This window comes from Myotis daubentonii, chromosome 12 (assembly GCF_963259705.1).
Source record: "Myotis daubentonii chromosome 12, mMyoDau2.1, whole genome shotgun sequence".
In the NCBI taxonomy this organism is placed as follows: Eukaryota; Metazoa; Chordata; class Mammalia; order Chiroptera; family Vespertilionidae; genus Myotis; species Myotis daubentonii.
The window spans coordinates 49,619,568-49,642,112 of record NC_081851.1 but is presented as its reverse complement, the minus strand read 5'-3'; the positions used below and the strand labels follow the sequence as shown (position 1 = coordinate 49,642,112).

The window sequence follows — 22,545 nt, the reverse complement described above, 5'->3', positions numbered from 1 at the left end:
AGCTGGCTGGTCTCTCCTGGGGCGGGGAGGAGGGAAGGGGTCCAAGTGAGAGTTAGCTCAGCACCTTCCAATTAAACAGTGGAAACGAGAAGCAACCTGCATTTATTTGGCATCAAATAACTGCGATTTGGGGAGCACACATCTAGGCAGAACCAGATAGTGTCCCGATTGCGGGGTGAAAGCAAGGGGTTTTTATGAGAAAAGACAAAGGAATAATTACATGAGCAGAAGAAAGAACTCCTGTTGGTGCTAACAAGCTGAGCTACTCTCCGCTGTACATGAGGGGTTACTGGTTTTGTCTTTGGACAGAAAGTCCATATCGCAGTCCTTGTGAGAATGTCCACTTTCCTGCTGGCCTCACAAACAGTTGTTTGTAAAACAGTGTTGGTTTTAGTCCAGCCCCGGGGTGTGGCCCAGTCAACCACCATTCTGCTGGCTCTATGAATTTGACTACTCCAGGTAGTCCATAGGGGTGGGATGGTACAGTATTTGTCCTTTTTCTAATAGTGTTTTGATTACAACAGGGAAAAATTCTAGTGGGGACCAAAGATGGAGAAATCATTGAAGTTGGTGAGAAAAATGCTGCCTCCAACATCCTGATTGACGGACACATGGAGGGGGAGATCTGGGGCCTGGCCACACACCCGTCCAAGGACATCTTCATCTCTGCCAGCAACGACGGCACAGCCCGCATCTGGGACCTGGCTGACAAGGTGAGGGGCCAGTCTGCAAGGCTCCAGTGCCCACGTATGGGCCTCGCAGAGTAGTGAGGAGAGGTCGGGCCAGGGAGTGGGTGCGGGGTGGGGCCGAATGAGATCAGTAATGAAGTTAGCCTAATAACAAGTCCCATTCACACACACTCAGTCTTTTAGCTGTATATCTGCCTACAAATATTTATTTGTAGTAGGAATAATCTAAGTGAGAATGATTATTCTCTTGTCATGAAAGAACACACAAAACCAATAAATAAATAAATAAATAAAATAAATAAATAAATAAATGAGATGAGAAATCATCTTCCCTGGACAAGAAGATTAAAAATGATATCAAATGTCAAATGTTCCCAAATGGAACATTTCAATCAAAATCCCCACAAAGCCTCTCTTAGAGTTTGGAAAAAAACCCCAAAATATCATAAAATGATTTTTAAAAAATTCATCTGGAGTAAAAATCCAAAATAGCAAAGAATAGTCTAAGGTGGGGGGTGGGGGGGAGATAATGTTACCAAGCCTTGTCTAATATTAAAACAATTACCTAAGTCTCTAATAATTAAAATACTTGGTTTCATTACAAAGTGGCCAGTGATGAAATATGTTTGAGTCCTGTCTTCAGTGCGCAGACCAGAGAACAGACATGCAGGAGCCTAGGCGTGGCCGTTACCTCACCAGCTCACAGTGCTTACGGTGCTGATGGTAACAGCTTCTATCACTTACTACCTACTCCGTACCAGGTGCTTCACGCACCCTATTATTCATGCTTACAGTAACCTTGCAAGACCAATATTAATATCACTTGTTTTTCAAACGGGAAACTGGAGAAGTCACTAACCTGAACACACCCAGCTAGTGAGAGCCACCATTCAGGATCTGAACTCACAGGTGCTATGTCGCAAACGCACCTGAACAATAGCAGTCAGCCATCTGCGGCTGGAGGGTCAAGGTCGGCCTGCTGCCTGTTGCTACAAATTAAGTCCCGCTTTCGTTAATGTGGCGTCTGGGGCTGCCTTTGTGCTACAACAGCAGCGTTGAATGGGTGTGAGAGACCACGTGGACCCCAAAGCCTAATATTCTTACTTCCAAACCATTTACAGAAAGTTTGCCAGCCCCCCTGCCCTAAAGCAGATCGTCTCTCAAGCTGTTCTAGTCAAAACTTACTGCCCACCTGGCAACCCAGGGACAGAAGCTAGAAGCAAGTGCTTTGGAGGTCCACGCGGTAGCAGAGGCAGCCTGGCTGCTCCGGCCTGGGGGCAGGATGTCCCGCGGGGACCAGCCAGGCAGCCAAGGGCTCTGGTGCTATTACTTTGCATCAATGCAGAAGCTGCTGAACAAGGTGAACCTGGGCCACGCAGCCAGGTGTGCAGCCTACAGCCCTGACGGGGAGATGGTGGCCATTGGCATGAAGAACGGAGAGTTTGTCATCTTGCTGGTGAACAGCCTGAAAGTTTGGGGGAAAAAACGGGACCGGAAATCTGCTATCCAAGACATCAGGTACATAGCAGGTGGTCGGGGCGGGGGGAGAAGGCAGGCATTCTCCTTCCTAGGGGCTCCCCTTCCAGAAGGGCCGTGGCCGGGATGAAGAGCTCAGTCGCAAGAAGGTCCCTCTCCACGAGCCCCCTGTGGAAGGACACCCTCTCACACATGCGTTCTCAGACGTGTCTTTACTAAGTTCCACGAGCGTGGTGACACCTTCCTACAAAATGCCGCTCTGAGAAAGCCTGCATGCACGCATTCCCTTGCCTCCTTGGGGTTTGATGCAGAGAAATTGTTGAATGCCATAGAACGTGGGAGAAGCGAAGCACCTGCGAGTTATGAAGTGAGAGCTCCCTGCCATTGAGTCGGGGAAGGCGGGTCCCAGAGCAGACCTCCGCCCGACCGGCCGCTCAGTGACCGTGCTCTGGGATGGCTTTCTCTAGGATCAGCCCAGACAGCAGACTCTTGGCCGTTGGTTCTTCTGAACACACCGTGGACTTCTACGACCTCATGCAGGGCACCAGCCTGAATCGCACCGGCTACTGCAAGGACATCCCGAGCTTCGTCATCCAGATGGACTTTTCTGCGGACGGCAGATACATCCAGGTTCGCTTCCGCTTGACTGGTGCCTGGGGCAGGCGATACCAGTAATAACAGCAATGGCTTGTATCCACCGAGAGCTTCCTGGGTTCCGGCCAATGCGCTGACTTATCCCTCACAGGCGCTGGTTAGGTTCTGTTACTTCTCCCCTGTCCTATGAGAGAAGTTAAGCAGGCTGAGGAAATAGGATTTAAAGTAGTAGAGTTTCTCTTCAGTAAGAAAAGCAGGAAACACAAGCCCTAATCATCTGTGACCCTCCTCTCACCGCCTCGCCTTCAAAGCTTCCTAGTTTCTAGTTCTCAGGGACCACCCCTAAGCCTGTGTCACTTCTTATATGTATTCATTTACATTCCCAACCCTGCTGGGTCGTGTGGCCCCTCCACACTGGGACCTGGACTCCAGATGGTGGGCCAGCAGTGAGCACTCATCACGGGGTCCCGAGGGAACTGGCCAGGGGGAGGGGAGAGAGAGGGGTCCCGCCCTTAAAACTTACAGCGGAAGACAGAACCATTTTCCCAGCACTCTGAACAAAGGCAGTGTGTTTGAGGGCTGACCTGGAGTTGGCTATTCATTGTGACAGGAGAGAGGACACGTTCATCATCAAATAGTTAATAACCCAGGCACCATGGTCAGCTTTCGATGGACAAAATGGTCCTGGTCCCTGCTGTCCTGGAGCTTGCCTTGTCATGGAGAGGACAAGCACTAACCAGATCATCACAGGACGGAATCACACACACAGAATGGAAGGAGTGACTGTGCTGAGCAGGAGCAGGGCAGGGTGCCATGGGAGCATTTAACGGGGGCTGGATTCCACTTCCTTTCTGCGAAAGTGGTATTTAGGCTGAGATCCGGAGGAGGAGTCGGAGTCGGCCAGCAAAGAGGGCCGGGAACACTGTTCCATCTGTGGGAAGGCGCCGAGGAGGCAGATCTCCGCTCACCGGAACGGCAGGAAAACCGGGGGAGGCTGGGCTGGAAGCACCTGCAGGGGGGGAGGGGGCCGGGTGCAGGCAGCAGCCACTTTCTGGGAATTGATCAGTTTCCCCTGGAAGGCCCCCGGAGAAGCAGGGGTCGGTCCTAGGTGCTTCAGCAGTCACCCAGTCGCTGCTGTCCATGAGAACACGGGTCTTATTTCCGGGCAAAGGACCTCGGTTCTGGGAATGGGTGTTCCCAAACTTGAGTGAGCGTCAGAGGGACCCGGAGGCTTTGTTGAAAACAGACCCAGGCCCACCCCCAGAGTGTTTGGTTCGGCAGGACGGGTGCGGCCCAACCCTGGGCATTTCTCACCAGGTTCCAGGTGATCCTGCTGCTGCTGGGCAGGAACCACAGCCTCAGGTCTTTGGAAAATAGTGGGAAATGGATCGAAAAGTGCCCGGCTCACGTGAACTTCGCCGTGGGCTGACCACGCCTGAACTTGGGTTTCGTGACAAGTCCTGGGCTTGCCGAGGGGGGGCTACTGTTCTGGCAAGCAGCACACCCAACGGGGAGGAGTCCTTTGGACTCGCAAAGAGGTTGATGGTCATGGTTTCCTCCCACGCTGCAGGTGTCCACAGGAGCCTACAAGCGCCAGGTGCACGAGGTCCCCCTGGGGAAGCAGGTAACGGAAGCCATGGTCATCGAGAAGATCACCTGGGCCTCCTGGACAAGGTGACTGCAGGGAAAGGTCACGAGGGAGTCTCTCGCCCGGGCTCAGCCTCCAAGTGTGTGTGTGGCTGGGATCTGAGGAAGCTCAGAGACAGGGCTACCCTTGCTTTGGGGAGTGGGGGCAGGAGGCTCTTGGTACCTGTATGGGCCACTGGATTGGATCCGACCTGGGCCTTGAAAAGTCCTTCTTTTTGTGTAATCCATCTTACAAATCCCCAGTCCCATCCAGCAAGAAAAGGGAAACCATCTCTTTTTTGAAATCCTCACCCAGGACATGCTTTTATTGTTTTTTAGGGAGTGAGGGAGGGGAAGAGAAAAACATCAACGTGAGAGTGAAACTTCAATTTGCCTCTCACACATGCCCTGACTGGGAATCAAACCCACGACCTTTCAGTGTTCGCTCCAACCAACTGGGCCACACGGTCCCGGGCCCATTTCCCAGCTCTTGACTAGGCCCTTAATCACCAAGAGGAAATGGGAAGCTGGGACTGCCTGTTAGCTTGATAAGAAACGAGGCCAATTTAAGGAAAAGGAGCCACCATCCTGTGAGCTTGAAGGAATCCCCCTCTCGAACACACACATACTCAGGACCGTAGGGAAGAGGGAGAGAATCAAAGAGGAGGTAACTTCTCTTTTAGGGGTGAAAGGGACCCAGGCAGCACAGTACGAGCTGGGGTGAAGATGCCAGAGGAGCCACACGGACGCCCCTGAATTCTGTAAACTACCCCTCCATCCCTTGTCCCTAAGGATGTCTGTGTGCACGAAGCCTTCTCACCAACCTCCTTCTTTCTAACTTCTCTTCCTTTTTGAACAGCATTCTGGGAGACGAAGTCATTGGCATCTGGCCGCGGAATGCAGACAAGGCTGACGTTAACTGCGCGTGTGTGACCCATGCTGGCCTGAACATTGTCACAGGAGATGACTTTGGGCTGGTGAAGCTCTTTGATTTCCCATGCACGGAGAAATTTGTGAGTCTGCCGTAGAGCAACCTGCCCGCACTGCCTCCATGCTCTGTGCACTGTGCCGGAGATAGGAGATAGCGGCCACATCGACATGGCCATCTGGAATCTAGAACAAGAGGCATCTTGTTCCAGCCCTGCAGAAGTTGGGGAACCCCTAACCTGAAGCTGGGAAAGGGAGGGTGGGGGTGGGCAAAATGGCCGGGAGGCAAGAACGAGAGAGGAAAGCCTGTGAGAGGCTGGCTAACAGGTGTCCCACCAAATGGGACTCTGCTGAGTGAAGGAAGGTTCTGGGAAGAGGGGACTTAAGTCTGTCAAGGGAAGTGGCTGTGGTTCCTGGAAGGAGGAGGTTGCTCAGTCTCTGCGCACTTTTGCTCACAGGCCAAACACAAGCGCTACTTTGGTCACTCGGCTCACGTGACGAACATCCGTTTCTCCCACGACGACAAGTATGTGGTCAGCACTGGAGGAGACGACTGCAGGTAGGTACCCACCTGACTCATCCGGCTGATAGCCCAGCCTGCTCTGCACTCTCCCCCCTGCTGCGCCTCAGGCTTCCTGGGAGTCAGGCCCTCCCAGGGGCATGGGGAGGAGCTGAGGGGGTAGGAAATGGGGCATTCAGTGAGTCCTCATGAAGACAGGATTTTCCAAGTATAAGGTATTTAGTGTCTGGTGACTCCCAACCTAAATCTTAATGGGACGATGTGAGCATGGTGAGAAGCCTAGGGCACGTGATCACTCCTCTGAGCACTGCTGGATGGAGGGACAGGTGGGTGAGAGGCCGATTTTAGTAGGAGCTCTTGGGTAGTCCATAGTGTCATTACCTATAACCAGGTTAGGTTGACTTGATCCATAGGTCTTTTAACTCTAAGCTCCAATTGATCACCAGAATTTTTAAGATCAATGATTAGCCACAACCAAAGAGGTCTAAAAACCGTAATACTGAGCCTCAGCCACCCTGAGAAACAAGCAGGGCAAGTGTTACTCAATGTTGCACAAGAGATCAGATGAGAGGCGCACCCTTTGGGCCCGGTGCTAGTTAGCAGCAGAACCTCCACCAGCTGTTTGGACCTTGAGCCAGGGCTGCTTTCGGCCTTCACGGCTGCTCTGTGTAGAATGGGCACACTGTTCTGTGAGCTGTGACTGGGCTTTCAGGCTTTTCGGAGGCACCCCTACCAGCCTGCTCTAGAGATGGCATCAGCCTCCCCTGCATCTGGGGCAGCATCTTCTGTCCCTCCACCAGGCCAGTGCCTGTCTGGCATGGGGGGGACCAGGGCAAGCTCATCTAAGTCACTCCTCTTCTCACTGTGGAAGGGCTTCACTGTAACACTGGGCAAAACTCTTTAGGGGGTGAACAGTGGGGGACGAAGAAGAAATGCATGCATTGCAGGTATTTTTTAAGTGGTCCGAGTGAGGTTGTGGACAAGGCACCATAGAGAATTTCAACTCACTTCCTACCGAAAAGCGTTGTTTAGAAAATGGCCCCAAAGAAAGCTTTCTGAGGACCTGCCTGGGAGTACCCACCTCCCGTCTGCTGTGCCAACTGCTCCCGGCACTTAGAGCCCTTGAGATAGTTCTGACAGCAGCTCCGGTGGAGGGTAAACACCCATTCAAAGCAGCACCAAGCAGCAACGGCCAAACCGCAAACAAGCCAGCAATAGGAGACAGAAGAGAATCGGTCACCCAGGGCAGGAGATGCAGAGATGTGACTTTCGATTGCTATGAGACTTAGCAGTAACCGTTAAGATGCAAGGCCCCGAGGCCGTTGTAGCCGGGGGAGCATGCTGTGATCCCTGGCTCGGTGCTGAACACTAGAAGGGCTCTCGTACTCAAGTGGAGCTGATAAGGCCTTTCAACAGTAACAGGAGAGAGAGTGTGAAGTCAAATTGCCCAAAGTCCTCATGTTCAGCACAGTCTGGCTGCTGAGAGAGCCAGAAAAAAAAAACCACACAAAACCTTTGATAATAATAATTTTTTTAAAACGATCTTTAATTGGTGGCAAGATCCCAGGTTCATGGTTTTTGTTCCCGAAACTGACATGCTCTGCATCACCTGCGCTGGACTTGGGAGCCCCTGGCAAGGTGGTTTTTCTCAGTTGATAAAGTATGATGTCCACCAGGCACAGTGGCTGTTTGCTCTGCCTTTTCAGTATATTTGTGTGGCGATGTCTGTAAAGGCCAGAAACCTCTCCCTTTATTGCTGCTGCTGCTCCCACCCAGCACCTGCAGAGGCAGCGACGAGGCGCCCAGCGGCTGGGCAACGCCTCCAACGCTGCAGGCGCACAAGCTCCGCCAGAGAAGTGGTAAGACTGCACTCGGGGGTCTCCAAAACCGAGATGCCAAGAAGGAAGGTCAGTTCTAACATGTTAAAGACTGCTTGCCTCTGTTCCCGAGACTAAAAACTCTATGTACTAACAACATTGACAAAACATCCTGACAATGTAGCCCACTGACAAAATTGAAAGCCTCAGTTACCCTAACCAATATGTAGCTTTTAATTTGCATCAAAACTTTTGCAAAAGATGTTTTATTATGTTTCTATATTCTTTAAAAATTGTTCATTTTTTTTTACAAATAAGTTAAGACAGCTTAAGGTAGATGGACCGAAGTCCTAGAACTATCGATAGCCTCTGTTCTCCGCATTTAGCTTTCAAAACCAAATGAGCCATGTATAAACGAGTTGAGAAACTTAATTTTTTAACGTTTCGTTTGCAGAGTTTTCTATCCATTAAGTGCCTTTGAAAGTTTCCAGTTGTGTGGGCTGCTGTCTCACCTCCCACAAATGATCTCCTTTATACATCAGGTGCTAACACTTCCACACTGAGGAGGGCTACTCGGGAGTTTCCTGGTCTGTCGCCCACGTCCCGTGTTTGTGTCCAGGCTTCCCCAAGGAAGGGCATCAGTTCCCCGCTGGGGAGGTAGTGGCTGTAGGAAGGTGAGCAACAGAGAAACAAATCCAGGCGGGAGGGAGTAGGATGAGTGTTCATTATGTTTAGTGCCAAATCCAAAATAGAAGCAAAAAAAGCTCACCCAGTTCCAGGAGGATGAGCTGATTTATCTTGTTAAATGTAAAATGGGAACAAATGAGGTGATCTGAGGCTGGACACCACTGATTTGCTTCTGAATTTATATATAACCTGCAGAACAAATCCCTAAACTCAAACAATATTTGATAAAACAATCTAGCTTAGCGTTCCTCAGAGTGGGTTGGCTAACAGAATGTGACTTGGACAATCTTACCCAGAAGACAGCTCCAAACCACCTCAATTATACTTGACGCTCAGCCACGCACTGACAGGAGGGACTGAGGGCACACACTGGAGGCAGGCACTGGTGACTCTGAGCACATATATACCAGTGAGTCCTTGCGGTCAGTGAACTAAATTTTGGATCTTAAGTTACTGGCTAGTTGCAGTTGTCAGTCTAGAGAAAAGGTGAAATGAAGCAGTTTCAATGAACTAGATTAGCATTTACCACAGAAGTGCTTCAGCATTCTAAATGGATTAGGTCATTCATTAAGCTATTTTTATATGCCAATTTATTAATGCCTTACATTAATCCACTGATAGGTTGATGGGCCCAGTTAGAGTCCCTCTGCAGTCCTAATTGTTTTCTGTAACCATGTGACTGGTGATGCTGAGTGATAACCATGTCTGCCTATATTGTACCACTGACCTTTCATATGATTGAATCTTGCATAGAAATATTGATATGTACAACTATATTTACAGAGCAATAGTGTCTGTGTATCAAGAAAACTTCTAGTAAACATTTATATGGTATGATTTTATGTATGTTCAAAAATCCTGCACTGTATTCTCTGTTAAAATAATTGGTGCATGAATTTATTTTCAGTTATCAAAGTATAAAAAAAATTTAGACATTTTGGTGTGTGTCAGATTTGATTCAGTAAACACAGCTGCACGATAAGCTGAAACCCTCACTGGCTGAAACAAAGTCTATTCCCCCTTTGTGTGTACTTTTCACTGCTATAGTTTCATGAAACCAAAATACCAAACATATTTTAAGTCTATCAGCTTTATTGATACTTCGCTTTTACAGTTCACAAGGCATTCCACGATTTAGTTCAATACAGCTTAAACCACAACTGTATAAATCTTCATAATTTCTTGCATAACAATGTTTGATATTTGCAAACAACATTTTTGGAAGCATTAGATTCAGTCCATAGATTCAGAGTTTGTGACAAAATTAACTACGGTAAGTCTGTGCGATGAAGTTTATATGGTGAGTTCTATGTGCATGGATGGCATCCTTTCATGTTGAAAACAGATGGTAGTGCGCCTAGAAATATATTTTCTTCTGCTTATGTATTTGAAACTACACATGTATAACCAATGACTCTGAAATATCAAGCACTGTGGGGAAGCTGGAAGGTAAAGGGCTAAGCTTTGTGAAACACTATATATATAGATATATATATAATCTATATTTACTTATATTGGCAATTAATATAACAGTAAAATTCACAATACACCTAGAACATACCAGAAAGGCAAGCTTTTCCACTCCTGCTTTAGTGGTATGATCTCGTCTAAACATTTTGTTTCAGAAAATCTGCATCAATCTACACAGACCATACACACACAGTGCACAAACTGTGAAAAGGGTTTTTTTTTTCAGCTTCATGTTCTCTGCAATTCCTCAAATACAGCAAGACTACCTGCAACAAAGTATAATATACAGCTTTCTCAGATCTTTTTCATTCACCAGTGCCTCGGATAGGAAAAACAAGTATGACCACGGTTTAAATCCATACATAGCAGCTCACAATACTTAAGATGATGAACACGCGGCAGCCAAGGTGATTTTTCCCCAGACACTGCATTGCTAAAAATAAAGACCTGTGACACTGCAATGTCAAGGCGCCATTCTTCCCTGACCCTCCCCCATGGAATCAAATGTATACCCCTTTAAAGATAAACTCCTACTGTGAATCATTTCAGCTTTTTTTCATTCAGCTTTGCGTTTCAATCCAGGGATTTTTGCTTGGATTCTACAAATGAAAAGGGGGGGGGGGAAAGGTCAATGTAAAAATGTTTTAAGTATCTTGTTTTCTGCTTCTTAAAAGGCTTTCCTTCAAGAATGACTTGTTATAGTTTAGCTTAAACAAGAAATGAAATCCCAAGGCTGTCAAGCTCCGATTTTCACTGCCATGGCCTCATGAATTACTTTTAAACAAAGCCTTAAGTAAAATTATTAATGTAGAAGTAATACCCAACAGTTAGAAAAAAATCTTTTGGCAATTGTGTCACACTGTAGTTCTGATGGAGATTTGCTACTGCACTGTTCTCAAAGTCCAGTACACCTTATCCTTGGTAAAAAAAAAAAAAAAAAAAAAAAAGTTGCAGATTTTAAATACTTACTTAGCCATAGCATCTTTGACATTCTTATTTGCAAGTGCTAGATAATGATCTATCTGCGCCTGAAGAGAAGGATAGGGGAGATATCAGAACATTTCCATTGCTAAAGAATCTGATTAACTGTTACTATGACCCAACAAATTAAAGGCATAAGCAACCACCTTATCGCTCACTTGTATAAGACTTTGGAAACTGGCACTGTGATACATTTGTAAGTTCCACATAATAAAGTGACCTCTGTATTCTGAAATTCAGTCAAATTACCTGATGCCGCTCATAAATAACAGGAACGCTGAAGAGTGAAATCAGAGCTGAAAAGGAAATACACAACCTTTAAAATAGACTGGTATGATTTAGGGGACAAACACTGAAAAGCCATCAAACCCGCAACACTCCTAAGCAGGCCAGGCTCTCTTGGGTGCCCCTGCGGGGAGTGGTGGGGAGGCCACGCCAGGGCAATGAATTAACCAAGGAGGCTGCAAGAACCACTCCTGGCTCCCAATCATGCCACACAGACTTTATAAAATACAGGCAAGGCCACCTTGCCCTGCTTTGTCACTGTGAGCGGAGCAGTCTTCAGGAATTAAAGTAGCATATCAATAAATACTATCGGCAATTTATTTAAAGAGGTCACAGCCTCAACCACACCTCCTCTATTTTTCCTACAATATAAGAATATTCTCCATAAAATCTCTTATCTCCTTATACACACTTCTTTCCCCCTGCAATTTTTCATTCCAATGCTTTTATAAACTTACCCAAAATCAGTAGTGTCAGACCATTGAACAAGGCTCCAACATAGGTAAATACCCACATCAACACTGCAAACTATAAGAAAATAACGTTAGCCTATTAAAAACTAAATTAAGCTTCAAATAAAAGCATCCCACGTAAATGCCAAACTAGTAGAAGCATAGTCCTTGGAGACTTGGTATAGTAACATGGATATTTTAGAATCCTAATTAAAACAATAGATTTGATTCATTTTCTCTGGACTATACTACCAAGTAGTCGATTCTGTTTTCTCTGAAATCAGAAAACATGCCAAAGCTATACCATAGTAACTCCAGTTCTAAGACAGAATTTATCTTTCAAATGGGAAGACTGAAAAAGTACTGTGAAAATTCACTATTAAAACTGATTTTAAGTACTAACAAATTAAGTGCTGTAAGATCTTCATGAGCTGAGTAATTCAGACATTGACAGGTCAGACATCTGAGTGAGTAACAGAAGGGCAGGGAGGACTTATCAAACAGATTAAGTTCCAGGTACCAAAAATATCACCTCTAGCATTTTATTAAGGATCAGAGGCCCTGTTTGCCCAGGGATGCATGTTTTAACAGCCATAGTTAACCCAGCTCTCTGTCACATATTCTTTGAATATTATCCTTTAAAAATGTAAAAAACATTCTTAGTTCCCAGGCTGTACAAAACAGGCCACAGCCCAGATAGTTTGCTCACCCTTTTGGTCTTTCTACATGCAACAAAACCTGACTGAGTGCCTACTATGAGCTGGGTACTGAGCAGTAATTATGGTGATCAAGCTGTAGTAAGCTTCTTTACTACAGGCTAGGACAGTGATGGCGAACCTTTTGAGCTCGGCGTGTCAGCATTTTGAAAAACCCTAACTTAACTCTGGTGCCGTGTCACATATAGAAATTTTTTGATATTTGCAACCAGACCTATATTTTTGATATTTATTTTATATATTTAAATGCCATTTAACAAAGAAAAATCAACCCCAAAAAATGAGTTCGCGTGTCACCTCTGACACGCGTGTCATAGGTCCGCCATCACTGGGCTAGGAGGACACTCTGGATTCCTCCACCATCAGTTCTACAAATAGCAATACTGATCACCCCTACAGCTGAATTTTAATTGTTCAAGCAAATAAACACCTGTCAATTGAAAATCAAAAATTAAATGCTGCCCTGGTCTTAGCAACTCCTATGGAACCGCTGGTAAAGGTCTGAAGCATGACTCTAGTTAGCAAGCCTCCCCCCAACCCCCCAGTTTTACAAACTCCTATTGCAGAAGCTAAATATAATTTCTGCACTTGAGCAAGTTTACTATAGAGGAACAGGGCTATTTTCCTCCATTACCACTTACAAGTCTAAAGGGAAAAGAGTCCACCTGCCACATTTTAGAAGAAATTGCTTTGGCAATAAAGGCACCCTATATGACAGAATTCAGATACTAACAGACACACGCTAAAAATAAGTCCTAATTTGGTCACTGGCAAGGTGTCCCACTCCAAGCCCACAAGGAGAGAAGCCTGAGACTTCACACCTACGCTACCTAAGGGACTCAAGGGTCACTGCACTTGCCTCTTGGAGGACACTCCCTAAAGCCAGGCTTCTCCAGGGGGAGGCCTCAAGTGTCTGCAGGGGAGGACTGAGGCAAACAAATGCATGCATTCTCCCTCTCCAGGAGGTACCCGCAGCCCAGCTCCACTGACGGTTGCCATGCAATTATTGCAGGCCAATGTAACCAAATTTCCCCATTTTAAAAGAAAAAACAAATTCACATCTTTAAATGCTATCACAGAATTTTTAAATGTTGCAGCTAAGTTTGAAGAAAATGTGACACTTCAGACACCTAAAACAAAAATACTGGGGTAAGGGTTGAATGGAGTACACTCCGCCCAAAGAGAAAGGAGTGATGGTAAGAACTAGCATCCAGCAAATACACAATTACTGTAACTGTTACATAACAAAACAGCAACTACCACTGTTTTAACTTACATTAGGTTAGTTAATCTCATCAAAAGTTATGCGCTATTGTTATCCCTACAGTGGAGGAAACCAAGATGCAAGTTGCCAGACCAGGATTGCAGTGATCTCAGGTTTACCTGACTCCAGAATCTATCTGCTCTGCTATACCATGAAACCACCTAGAGCAATGGTCGGCAAACTGCGGCTCGCAAGCCACATGAGGCTCTTTGGCCCCTTGAGTGTGGCTCTTCCACAAAATACCGACTTCTGCGCATGGGCCACGAAGTTTCAATCGCACTGTACATGCGCGCCCGCACGTGGTATTTTGTGGAAGAGCCACACTCAAGGGGCCAAAGAGCCGCATGTGGCTCGCGAGCCGCAGTTTGCCGACCACTGACGCAGAGTAACCATTATACGTGGGAATTCATCATGAGTACGCACGCTTTACAAAGAGGCAGAAGAAGGTCAATAAACACGTGCAAATACTTTGCAACGTTACAGCCAAAGCAAATAAACCAGGGGAGTCAAAGTTCAATTCTTTGGGCAGCAATGAAACTGGAGGAAAGAGGGACAAAGTCCAGTGAAGCTCTAACAAATACTTGATGAAAGAGGACAAGGGCCATGTCTTGTTTGTCTTTTGTCCAGGGGAATGAGGTTTGTGTATCACATACCTCACTAAAAAGCTCTACAGATTTTTATTAGATGACGTCTCAATAGGGGTGGAGGGTGCATTTTTAAAGAAAATGAAGGGAGGGTACTTAACAGAATTTCAGAAACGACTTTGGCAATTCTGACATTTTTAAACTTTTTCTGCATTTTTAAACACTTTGACGTTTTTTGACATCTTCAGCCTCATTCATCGTATCACTTTGACTGTCTCCACATTTCCTGCAGCCCATTTCCCTTCTAATATGTCTGTGAGCCAAAGAAACCAGAAAGGAAACTGTCAAAATGTGTATGTTAATAACTTAAGAGCCCGGGGGCTAGATTTTAATGTTCTTTTGGGTCAGCTATTTCTGGAGTTCAGGCTTTTCCCCCCTCACTTTTAGATTTAAGATTGTATTCTGGAACATTATGGTTTGGCTGATGTTCAGGCAACTATAGCTAGAAATGTTCTTACAATTTTAGCATATATTTTCACTGAAAATCACAAGACTGCTGTCGTACAGAATCTGGCCTTTACCACCCAAAGCCATGTGACAGAAAAATAAGAACCTTGGCCTAAAATATCTGGTCTTAGTATCTAATAAATAAAATTAGACTTTTTCTTGGGACTTGAGGTTTCAAAAGTCAAAAACCTTCTAATTAAACTCAAAGCCTTACTCAAGAAGCCCCAAAGCTGAGCCCAGCAGGGATGTCATATGCTTTTCTTCTTTAGCAGGGGTTGGGTTGGGAGTGGGGAGAAACTATAACCCAGGGTTTACCACTTAATGCCACAACTTTTTTAAAAAATATGTCTTTACTGATTTCAGAGAGGAAGGGAGAAAGAGAGATAGAAACATCAATGATGAGAAAGAATCACTGATTGGCTGCCTCCTGCATGTCCTCTACTGGGGATCAAGCCCGCAACCCAGGCATGTACCCTTGACTGGAACTGAACCTGGGACCCTTCAATCCATAGGGTGACGCTCTAGCCACTGAGCCAAACCAGCTAGGACAATGCCATAACTTTTAAAAACAGTAATCCTCCAGGCAGTACCCAAAGATAAATTAAATCACAATTTCATGGGTTGGAACCCCTCACCCTCCATTCCCAGGTAAAAATTTTAGCACCTAGAGGTCCTAGATGATTCCAATGTGCAGCAAAGATTGAGTGAGGACCGTTTTAAAACAAGAACCATTATCAACGATCCCTTATACAAAAGGTCAATCACAGAAATGGAAGTAAACCTTATCTAGGTGGTTTAAATTTGTTCAAGTATCTTATATTAGTTTTCCAGTGCTAATGGGTGTTAATTTAAACAAGGCTGACAGATACTAGGTTAAATAAAGCTATCCAGCCTCTGACTCCTCAGGTACTAATAAACTAACATATATTAGACTCTCCAAGAAAAGGATACATAGACAGCTTTCACAACCTAATCTTACTAGAGAACAATCCTCCTTTACTTTGCCTTTCGTTCATCTCCTTCCCTCACCTTATATCTGGCATCCAACTGAACAAACCCACTTTACAAAATACAACTTTTAAAACGAAGCCGGTGGACTGGTCAAAACATTGGGCTGTGATGAAATTTTATACTATTGTTTGAAATAAGTTCTACTAAATGGAATTACAACTATTTTGTCAATGATTTTCCAATAATAGTTGCCTAGAATTAATCCTTTGAGAAATGGATTGTTGCTCCATCTATGGACACTTGAAATATTTTCTAAGAATTAGAATTTTATAGTTAATTGCAATGGAGCAGAACAAATGGGATGATCATACAGAATTTAAAAGGAGAGATGTGCAGAACACATTTTTATTTGTCCAAGTCATCCACCAGAGGAGACCTAGACCAGGCCCAATGATAACCACTGTCTCACATCAGGTCTATTTCATAAGCTCTAATGAACCATGATAACCACTGTCTCACATCAGGTCTATTTCATAAGCTCTAATGAACCCTGAAGTTTGGTCATTTCTTCCATCACATTTGAAAGATAGGTTCCTCCCTCACACTGCCCCAAGAAGGTAATAAGCAAGAAGAAGGAAAAGTTTCGTGTGCTAACAATAGTGGCTCTAAAATTTTCAATTTCTGAGAAAGAAGGTTTCAAATAGAAGTAGTGGTAATTGTGACCCAGAATCTAGAAATGTAGATTAAGTGAATTTAAAGGGCACCAAACCTTTAAGAAGACAATGAATTAGAGGAAACTCTTAAATTTTTGTTTAGAAGCTATTACTTAAAATGAGCCACAGAGATTGATGCAATGTCTATTTTTCTAAATTAAAAAAAAAAAATTACAAATGAAGACTAATTGCCACTGTATTTTCTTGAAATTAGGGTGGTTTCCATTTTCCCAGCTATGAATCATTTAAAATCAAAGTAATTCCAATAAAAAGCAGGTTCCTAAAAATTAAAGAAACTGAGTGTTCCACAAATTCATCTGGTAACTGGAGAGATGGGGGTTATTTATTAGTAAACTTTCCACAGATTTAAAATCTGAATACAAGGAAATAAATCAAGGCAAATCCAACTTTCCTTTACATTGAAAAGGTAAAAACAATGAGAACTTAAAAAACCATTTTTTTTTTTTTGCTTGCTTTTGGGAGAGAAAATATGACTCCTACTATCTTCTGTGGCTAAAAGACACATAGTAATAAAGCTTAAAAAATCACTTTCTTTAAAAAAAAATGCTCTCTATATAAAGTGAGTGACAATTGCTCAAGGAATTCTCGCTAGAAAGACAATAATGTTAAGTCATTTTTATGAAGAGTCCAAGAGCACTAAGTTTTTTTTTATCAGCTTTTTTCAATAAGAGACATTTTGAGCAAGTATCCTGTGTTCTCTAGTCGCCTTATTCAGTGGAAGCAAACAGATGGAATTGTACTCCTCACACATAACGACATTAAGAAAACGTTAATCTCTGCCTGTGTAGGAATGTACTGTGGTGGTACACCCCACGCAGCAGGAACCACAAGGTTGATGAAGGCAGACCCTTCATGTATATTATCAGAGTGTGAACTCAGCACCTTTGCATCTGGAGAAAAAGATCCCCTGCCTTATTCTTTTGCCTCAATAGGTTTTGAGACCTAAATATGAAGATCAACAGTATGGTGATTACAAGCAGGAAAGTGGGTTGGGGGAGAAAGAATAGGGCAGGGGTCCTCAAACTACGGCCCGCAGGCCACATGCAAATACAAATATTGTATTTGTTCCCGTTTCGTTTTTTTACTTCAAAATAAGATATGTGCAGTGTGCATAGGAATTTGTTCATAGTTTTTTTTTAAACTATAGTCCGGCCCTCCAACGGTCTGAGGGACAGTGAACTGGCCCCGTTTAAAAAGTTTGAGGACCCCTGGAATAGGGTGTAAGGGGGGAATAAACAGTGAAGGAAGGACACTTGATTTGGGGTGGTGAACACACAATTCAATATAGAGAGAGTGAATTACAGAAATGTATACCTGAAACCTATATAATTTTATTAACCAATGTCACCCCAATAAAACTCAATGCAAAATTTTTTAAAAAGCAAAGTTCATTCTATGTGCTAATAAACTGAAACAACTATTACTTATTTGGAGGCCTAAAAGAATCGCCTTCTGGGGAAGTTACCAAGCAGCTTTCCTTGAGCTCTGGACTTGCCAAATACTGCTACTCAGGAAAATCATTCATATAAATTTCTTCTTTTACTTTTTCTTTTCAAAAGTACTGCTAACCCTTAAGGAGAAAAAGTAGTAAACTATAATTTCAATGGAAGTCTTTTTCCCCCAGTATTAAGAAACAAAGAGCCTGGCTGGTGTGGATCAGTGGTTGAGCACCAACCCAAGAACAAAGAGGTCACCGTTCGATTTCTGGTCAGGGCACATGCCTGGGTTGTGGGCTCGGCCCCCAGTGTGGGGAGAGCAGGAGGTAGCAGATCAATGATTCTCTCTCATCATTGATGTTTCTATCTCTCCCCCTCTCCCTTCCTCTCTGAAATCAATAAAAAAAAACCCGCGATCTTTTTAATTTACAGACTGACATCAAAGCACTACTACAAATAAGCACCAAATGCAAGCACTCTATACAAAAGAAGAAAGAAAAGGAAAGTAAATTATTACTATCAATCTTATTAGTAACTAAGTGGGGCTCTAAGTCTTATACTGAGAGAGGCATACAGCTGAAAATAAAGTCTATCCATTGGCTTATTAAGGCTAAGATGTTTGTTAAAAGCAGTTTGGGCATTTCAACCTATTCTGACCAGCCCAGAAATAGTTTCACTGGGCCTAAAGGCCCAAGCATCCTATTGCTGTGATATCCTTGACTTGCATGATAAATTGCAAACCAGTGCATTACTCTAGGAAAAGAAAAATGATGATAGTTACTACCACAGTGCATTTCTACACAGGCTTACTAGATTGGAAACAAGTCTGTCTCTGAAGCAGAGTTGCAAGCAGTGACACAAAACACAATGGCAAGTTCTACATAAAGAAGTGCGAATGTCCCCACGGCCCCAGTGCTAGGGCTCATGTTACATGGCTGTTTAGTGGTTTGAGTCAGTCTGAACCTTGGGAGAGTTCACTTGCAAGGTGAGACTGTAACAGCTGCTATGTAGCAAGATCCCAACTCTAAAGAAAATCTTTATAATTACCAGCTGAAGATTAGTTGAGGTGTTTCAGAATATTCAAGCTCTTGCAGAATAAACATGCCAAGAAAGAGTCCAAGATAGGAAATAGCTTATGTGTGCATATGAATCACACACAAGATAAGAAATTAAGTGCTAGACTCTAAAACAAAATCAAAACAGATTAAGGCACATCTGGCATTAAATCTATTAATCTTTATCCTTACTGTCAAAATTCCCTTTAATTCTTGTGGATCCTAAAACTATGAATTTACAACTTATTTTTCTTTAAAAAGACAAAGTACTTTTCCTTCATTTCAAGTAGCTGATTGGATTCTGAATTTTGATACCCAAGTTTACTATAACATGATTTCATTATGTCTTTATCATTTACCTTAATATAGAAAAATAGAATGACACTCCTAACTCTTTTGATATTAAATTCTGGATATGTCAAAAATGAAAAGCAAATAAACTTACCTTCAGAGAATCAACTAAATCATCAACTAAGAAGAGGCGCCTGAGTTCCTTTATCGTGCAGTTCACATGTCCAAGAGCAGAATTACTGTATTTCTGAACCAACTCCTCGGATATGGCGACATCAGATTCCAAATATGCCCTGGGGAACAAAACACACCATAATTGTCACTGGGGTGATTCTCCCTGGATGTCTGCATCCAGCAATTACATATCTGTAAAAGAAGACATTAATAAAATATCTCACTATAAAACGCCTTCTGTTTCCAAATTAAGCACAATGTAGAAATTCACCAAGCAAGGGGTATTTCATTGATATACGGTGTCAGCTGACGAGCAGAGAAAAAAGGATATGTTTTGAAGCCAGACTGATCTAACCTTGAATCTTACTTGGCAGTGTCACTTCAGAAAGTTATTTAGTCTTCCCTTTAAACCTCAGTTTCCTCATTTATAAAATGGGATCCAAAGAGTAAAGAGCTTAGCACAATCACTCAAAGTAGTACTCAATAAATGGTAGTCATTTTCATGGATTTGGTTTTTTCTTCAAGTTGACATTATGTGTTTCATCAAGTTTTCCTAACAAAAATCCCATTCATTTCCACATATGGCACTCTCTCAGCCTAATCTTTAGGCTAAATTGCCCCTAATATCAATTCCCAGACTGTGAAAGGCTGTCAAAAGTATAGTGGCAATCCCAGTAAAACATAATAGTTACTGTCCTTTTAGATGCCCTAATCTATACTGAGATAGCTGGACTTATTAACTTTAAGAAGACAACTCTAATGGGGAAGGGGAAGTCAAGTCTACAATGCAAGGAATTGCTTCATTAGTTACTATTTCAAAGAAACTATTTTATCTTGGCAAAGTAGAACCAATCAGAAGTGCCAGGCATTCTTTGAATCTACTGGAAGTAGTCCCTTATTCAGTCCACTTCCCCATGTCAGTGGACACTGGTTATTTATACTAAAAATAACATTCCTCTTTGATAGCTCCTTTTCTCTGTAATTTACCTCTGCAATATGCCCCAAATATGTTTCCTTGTTTCTATTTTCACTATGCCATCATGCAAGTTTAATTGCTCATTATTTACAAACTGGAATATTCTATCAGTCAGTTGGCCCCATCTGGAATGATACCACCAGGTGACAGAAGCATTGTATTGGGAAAACTATGATCAACAAAGGCATTACTAGGATATGTCAAAGTGTGACTGGAGAAGTTGGAAAAACCGTCCTATAGGTTTAAACTGGCATGTTGGCTGAATTTACTTCATAATGACTATGATCTATAATAATAAAAGGATAATATGCTAATTAAACCAGATGTCCTTCCTTCCGGACAAAGCCACAGTGGGCGGGGGCTGAGGCAGAGGTGGCAGGGCTGGGATCAAGGTCCTTGCACGAATTTCGTGCATCGGGCTTCTAGTGACATACAATGATTTAGCCTTTGAGCTAAGAATAAAGGGTTTCTAAGGAAATAAAGAATACAGACAGAAATTACTAGTTTTTCCCCCAAAAGTCTTCTTTAAAATCCAACGATGTATAAAATTTATACTGTAGATAATTTAGAAATTTTGGCTTAATGATGTTTTTATATATTCCAATATAACTAATTAAAATCATATTCCTTAATGATTTGTGAAATGATATGGCTCTGCCATGTTGAAGCAGCAATTTCAACTTCCTGCACTCCAACTTTTGCTTGTACATATAAGGCCAGACACACGAGCCATTCAGTAAATGTTGGATTCTCCCCCAAAACTTATGTAACATCACCATTTGATCAATATGAAGAGAAAGCTGGAGAGAAAAAAATCACCAATCTTTATAATAAACCAAATAATTTAGTAGGTTTCTTCCTGTAAACTGAAAACCAGCCTCCCTCTAACATCAATTGGATAATGTCCTAGGTCCGTGGTTGGCAAACCACAGCTTGCGAGCCACATGCGGCTCTTTGGCCCCTTGAATGTGGCTCTTCCACAAAATACCAGTGCGGGCGCACAGGTACAGTGAGATTGAAACTTCGTGGCCCATGCACAGAAGTCGGTATTTTGTGGAAGAGCTGGTATTTTGTGGAAGAGCCACACTCAAGGGGCCAAAGAGCCGCATGTGGCTCTCGAGCCATGGTTTGCCAAGCCGCAGTTTGCCGACCACTGCCCTAGGTGGTTACAGACTCATTTGTGCCCAAATAGATACTTGTCTTGCCAACATAGTTTTTAAATGTTTACAACCTATTTGAAAAATTGTTCATATACAAAACAATTAGAGAACATTTTAAAGCCATACTCAGTGCAATAGGAGTTAATTCTCAGATCACTGAGAGGCAGGTTAGCTAGGTAGCAAGGTCTTGAAACCAAACACAGAACCAAATAAAACACGACAGATTAGGGCATCCGGGGAGCTAAAAAGGCAGCATGAAAATGAACACAAAACCCTAGAAGGGATAAATGAGAGACAAAACAGCAATATCTGGATTTCATCCTATAATGAACATTTCATCCTAAAAATGTGATAAAAATGCTATTTGAGAAAAATTAATCTGACAACATCTGTAAGCGTTAGAGTAATCTGAGGGAATCAGAAGCCAGTTTGGTAACAAGTGAAGTCCAGAAAGGGGTAGGCAATTTTTTTTCTGTGAAAGGCCAGAGAGTAAGTATTTTAGGCGTTAAATTCCATACGGTCTCTGTCACAACTCCTTAATTCTGTTATTACAGCGTGAAAGCAGCTAAATGACTGAGTGTGGCTGCATTTCAATAAAATTTTATTTACAAAAGCTGGCAGCCTATGGCCCATGGATATAGGCTGTAGTGTATATTTATGAATACCTGGTCTAAACTGGGGTGGGGAGGGGCAACAACAAAATTTAGCTATTTTGTTTACTATGAAATGGAAACAAAGGTAACTTCAAAACTGGATAATACTGGTGCTACTGATAGAAACTGACAACTCTGTTTAAAAACATGATGAGTTAGTGGTCTTCAGGGACTGGGTAATTAGTGACTGCTAATGGGTATGAAGTGTCTTTTCAGTGTGATAAAAATGTCTGGAATGAGATGGTGATTCTTGTACAATTCTGTGAATATACTTTAAAAAAATCACTGAATTTTATGTGAATTATACCCCAATTTTTAAAAGGCAGTGGAAAAACATGCTAAGCATGAAGTGAGGCAGAAGATCCAAGGTAAGGTTTGTGCCATTTAGCAATGAGATACATAATGCTAGCATGTGTTAGTTCTAACAGTAAGGGAAGCAGATGATGGTTTAGAGACAAGGAGATGCTGAAATAAAGGAGCTCTCCAAAGGATAATACAAAAGTAATGGCTTAAGGAATGA

At 43.3% G+C, this 22,545-nt stretch overlaps 2 protein-coding genes across 7 annotated transcripts in view; one reads left to right on the top strand and one right to left on the bottom strand.

The window, feature by feature from the left end:
• Positions 1-9,274, top strand: part of EML6 (EMAP like 6) — a 199,034-nt gene extending 189,760 nt beyond the window's left edge. The window contains exons 36-42 of the mRNA XM_059659822.1: positions 525-713; positions 2,035-2,207; positions 2,633-2,795; positions 4,330-4,433; positions 5,245-5,398; positions 5,771-5,871; positions 7,539-9,274. Of these exons, the coding sequence (XP_059515805.1) occupies positions 525-713; positions 2,035-2,207; positions 2,633-2,795; positions 4,330-4,433; positions 5,245-5,398; positions 5,771-5,871; positions 7,539-7,563 (909 nt within the window). The 3' untranslated portion in view covers positions 7,564-9,274. The remainder of the gene's footprint in view (positions 1-524; positions 714-2,034; positions 2,208-2,632; positions 2,796-4,329; positions 4,434-5,244; positions 5,399-5,770; positions 5,872-7,538) is intronic.
• A 136-nt stretch (positions 9,275-9,410) lies between these two features.
• The window catches only part of RTN4 (reticulon 4), a 54,789-nt gene continuing 41,654 nt past the window's right edge, over positions 9,411-22,545 (bottom strand). For 4 of the 6 annotated variants that reach the window (XM_059659813.1, XM_059659818.1, XM_059659819.1 and 1 more), the window contains 5 exons: positions 19,217-19,355; positions 11,531-11,600; positions 11,037-11,083; positions 10,776-10,834; positions 9,411-10,405 (listed from right to left, as the gene is read on the bottom strand). In XM_059659813.1, the coding sequence (XP_059515796.1) occupies positions 10,363-10,405; positions 10,776-10,834; positions 11,037-11,083; positions 11,531-11,600; positions 19,217-19,355 (358 nt within the window). In that variant the 3' untranslated portion in view covers positions 9,411-10,362. Of the gene's footprint in view, positions 10,406-10,775; positions 10,835-11,036; positions 11,084-11,530; positions 11,601-19,216; positions 19,356-22,545 lie in introns of those variants that run through there. The other 2 variants (XM_059659814.1, XM_059659815.1) reach the window with 2 other exon arrangements.